Here is a 3656-nt window from a genome sequence, read left to right on the forward strand (position 1 = left end):
TGCTATTCCCTGCTTTGCCTCCTCGTGCAACTGACAAAACTAATGAAGCTGCTGGAAATAAGAGGGCCACATCCAAAACAACAGCTACTTCTAAGAAATCAAAGAGCTCATCTTCTGCCTCAACAGCTTCAGTCAGGTAGGCTCATGTTCTTGACATTTTCTTTGTACTATAGGTTTATTGATGAACTGACCCAATTAATACTCCTTTTTTTAGAAGATCTGGAACAGGCTCCAACCAGCCAGAAACTAGTAGACTAGAGCCTGTGCCTTTGAGCATTTTGTACCCTACTAGCGTGGAGCCACAATAGGGGCCAGAACCTGAGTCTCTCGGCACTGCTGAAGAGATCAACGCAGTTGAGAACAAAGGGAGACCAGAGAATGCAGTGATGAAAAATAAAGTCGTAGGCAAGCAACACAGTGGAGACAGTCCTGCTATGAATACAAGAGCTACGGGTACCAGAAGCAAGAGGAAGCAGCTTGACAATTAGTTTTCTGTGTGATGGTAGAAATAATATTTTGTAATTCATGCGGTCTCTGTGATGACCAAAACCTATATTTCGTAACTCGTGTGGTCTGTGTGTTGACTGTTGACCAAAACTTGCATTTTTTTTAAAGTCGTGTGGTCTGTGCATGACCAAAACAATGGTCTGGTCTGTGTCATGAACTCATGACCAAAAACTATGACTGGTTTGTGAAAATTGGTTGTTCTAGCTAGCGGTTAATCTGGACGAAATATGCGTAGTTGAATGTCAATTCATATTCTCATGACATGCTGCAGCTAAGATCAACGTATATTCAAAAAAATGAGCATGTTTTATGAAACTAAAAAAAAATTACTACATTCATTCATCATGCACTTGGCTCAATTACACTTGCAGCAGAAAAATACAAAACATGCCACAACTGCTGCAAACACTACGCCCTCCATTGCATCATCGGTTCACTTATTCCATACGCCACATACAACACAAGCAGGACGCAAACGCAAACAAGTTTCTTGATCCATTTTAGCTGATCCAAGGTCCTTTGCTTCAGCCAAGCCTTTGTGTTCTTATCGGACTTGGAAATTTGCTTGCTACTGCCTGAATCGCTGTTGGACCTGCAACGGAAACAACAGGAAGAACCGGCGTAGGTAGGGCGTGCTTGGATGGCAGCCTTCCTGACACCGGAAGGCAAATGATCCTGGTCACATGCATAGGAAATCGATCGAACGCCTGGCGTTGCTGTATGGGCCGGGCAAGAACATGCCGCCACCATCATATCCGCGACACCCATCATATCCTCCCAGTAAGAATACTGACATAATCCTCCTGCCTGAGAAACATCAACACAAAACCAAAAGTGACAGTAGCCGAACTCACTGCAAAATAAATTGACCTAAGCCTGTTGGCAAGAACCCCACAGTTAGAAACTTAGAGCAGTACACTACACCTACACCTTCATCCGTCTAGTAGCAGCACTTGACACTTGAGAGTTGAGACATCGTTTCCATGCACAAATGGAGTAGCGAATGAGGAGAAGAGAAAGCAGCCTGATACAACGGAGAGCAGACTGTATCCATGGTACGCTCGAGACTCAGTTTCTGAAATTTGTTATCCCCTATGCAACAATTGGAACAGTAGTATCCGAGCCTTTAAAAATAGTATTTGACCGGTGTTCGAGGGGAGTTAAATCATATCTTTTTTTATTTCAAATTATGTTATCAGTTATCAGTTTATTCTGGAATTCATTGTTAAGTAAATGATCTAAACACAATAAACTCTAATAATTTAGAAAGGCTAAATACAATTCAAAATAAAGGGGAGGGGGTACATTGCATACTTCCCTCTGAATAACGATTGAACAAGAACGGTTCGAAATCCAGTGATCTTTTCCAGCTAACTAGCTAGGCACCTCTCAACAATAAGTGTCCATATTTAAGCATACAGTACCCGTTAACCACCAAACCATAGCAGTAGTGCTAGTTTAGAGGACACTGGTACTTGAGTGCTGATGCTAATGATAGAGGCCCGAATCATCATAAAGATCCCAACCTCTTTGGGATTTTTCAAAGAACCAAACTTTGTAATTGTAAAAAAAGAAGAAGGGAGGGACGGACTCTGCCGCACAAGCTAAACAATTGGTCCTGAGCTTTTGATTCGGAAGGACAGAAAAAGTTGACCCTATCTCTACACCAACTAACCCAAGCAGTTTAGTCTTTTCGCATGGCATAATTACCCCACAAACTACATCCAGATCAATGTAAAAAAACACACACACACAAACAAACGTGCAGTGCTGACACAATTACCATCTATTGAATGCGCGGAAAGACCAAGAATACATTTCGTTTGAGCAAAATATGTGCAATTAATCACGTTATTTCTGCTGCGGTGGTATTTTGCGAAACAGAGTACAAGACAAAACAAGGCTTCACCACCACCACCACCACGAAGAAAAGACATGCATAATAAGCTAGCTCTCGCAAAGAGGGGCACCTGAGAGAGACCAGAGCTTTGAACAAATTAATGCATGCAGCGGGAGGTTTCAGACACACGGTTCATGTTCACGCCTTGACGACGTCGCACTTGATGGAGCCTCTCGCGAGGTCGATCTCGATCAGGCTGTCGTCCTCCTCGCCGATCTCCGACAAGATGTCGAAGATGAAGTCTCTCCTGTCGAGCAGCAAGTCCGGCAGCAGGTCCGCGAGGAGGTCCTTCTTGTAGTTGCAGTTGTACGCGCGGCGCTGCTCGGAGCCCACGTAGTGGCCGTCGACAAGGGAGATCTCAATGAGGCTCTCGTCGTCGTCGTCGTCGTCGTTGTCGGCGTCGGTTTCGTCTGACACCGAGCCTTCTTCCTCGGTGCCCTCGTCCTCGTCGTCGTTGGTCGTCGCGCACTCCGAAGAATCTGACGGGCTTGTTCCGCTCCCGCCCACCGTGAAATCCTCCGCCGCCTCGTCCTGTGGCAGTGGCGACGACGACACAACGCTCTTCTCCGGAAACACAGCCGCAGCCGCAGCCGCAGCCTCCTCCATGGAAGGAGCTGGCGCCCTGTTGTTAGCTCCTCTGTGGGCGGTGGTGTCTCTGAGTAGCCTTTTGAGGCTGGCGAAGAGCAAGGAGAGGCAGGTGGAGACGACCAGCAGCACCAGCAACGCGAGCGAGGACGGTGCCGAGGAGGAGGAGGAGGAGGAGGAGGAAGGAGAAGAAGAAGAAGAAGAATGCAGCATGCTGTAAAGGCTACATGAAATGAGTAGGAGCGTGAGTTGTAGTATGGCCACCATCTGGGAGCTGGGCGGCATCAAGGAACCCCTCGCGCGCGGGCGCGGCGGCAGGAGCAAGCTTTAGCTGCGGCGATGGTGCATGCAGACGAGACGATAAAGGGAGAAGGGAAGGGAGCGGAGCCATGATGAGGGCAGGGGAGGGGCAGCCGGGCAGGCATGGATGAAAGAGAAAGCGAGCAGATTAAAGGGCTGCTTCGTGTTTCTCTATCAATCAAATGGATTTTTTCTTCTTTTTTTTTTGGTTTGCATCTGCAGCACTATTTTATCTAGCACGGATGGATGAGTGCGAAGACAATATATATATATAACTGCTGCAGTCTCTGCAGCAGTGAATGAATGGCATCGCATGGGAAAACTGGAACCACTGACCACCACCACCCTTGTCCTTGGCAGCACT

General features: G+C 47.0%; 1 protein-coding gene across 1 annotated transcript; it reads right to left on the reverse strand.

Moving 5' to 3' along the window:
• Positions 1-2278: 2278 nt before the first annotated feature.
• Positions 2279-3428, reverse strand: LOC103640910 (uncharacterized protein DDB_G0271670). Its single transcript, XM_020546023.3, has one exon. The coding sequence runs from the start codon at positions 3275-3277 to the stop codon at positions 2546-2548; it is 732 nt and encodes a 243-aa protein (XP_020401612.1). The 5' UTR covers positions 3278-3428; the 3' UTR covers positions 2279-2545.
• Between the last annotated feature and the right edge of the window lie 228 nt (positions 3429-3656).

Source organism: Zea mays, chromosome 10 (genome assembly GCF_902167145.1).
Source record: "Zea mays cultivar B73 chromosome 10, Zm-B73-REFERENCE-NAM-5.0, whole genome shotgun sequence".
NCBI lineage: Eukaryota > Viridiplantae > Streptophyta > Magnoliopsida > Poales > Poaceae > Zea > Zea mays.

What these genes read in the sequence shown, in the direction of transcription:
- LOC103640910 (XM_020546023.3), bottom strand. Translation starts at nt 3,277, where the DNA reads ATGCCGCCCAGCTCCCAGATGGTGGCCATACTACAACTCACGCTCCTA.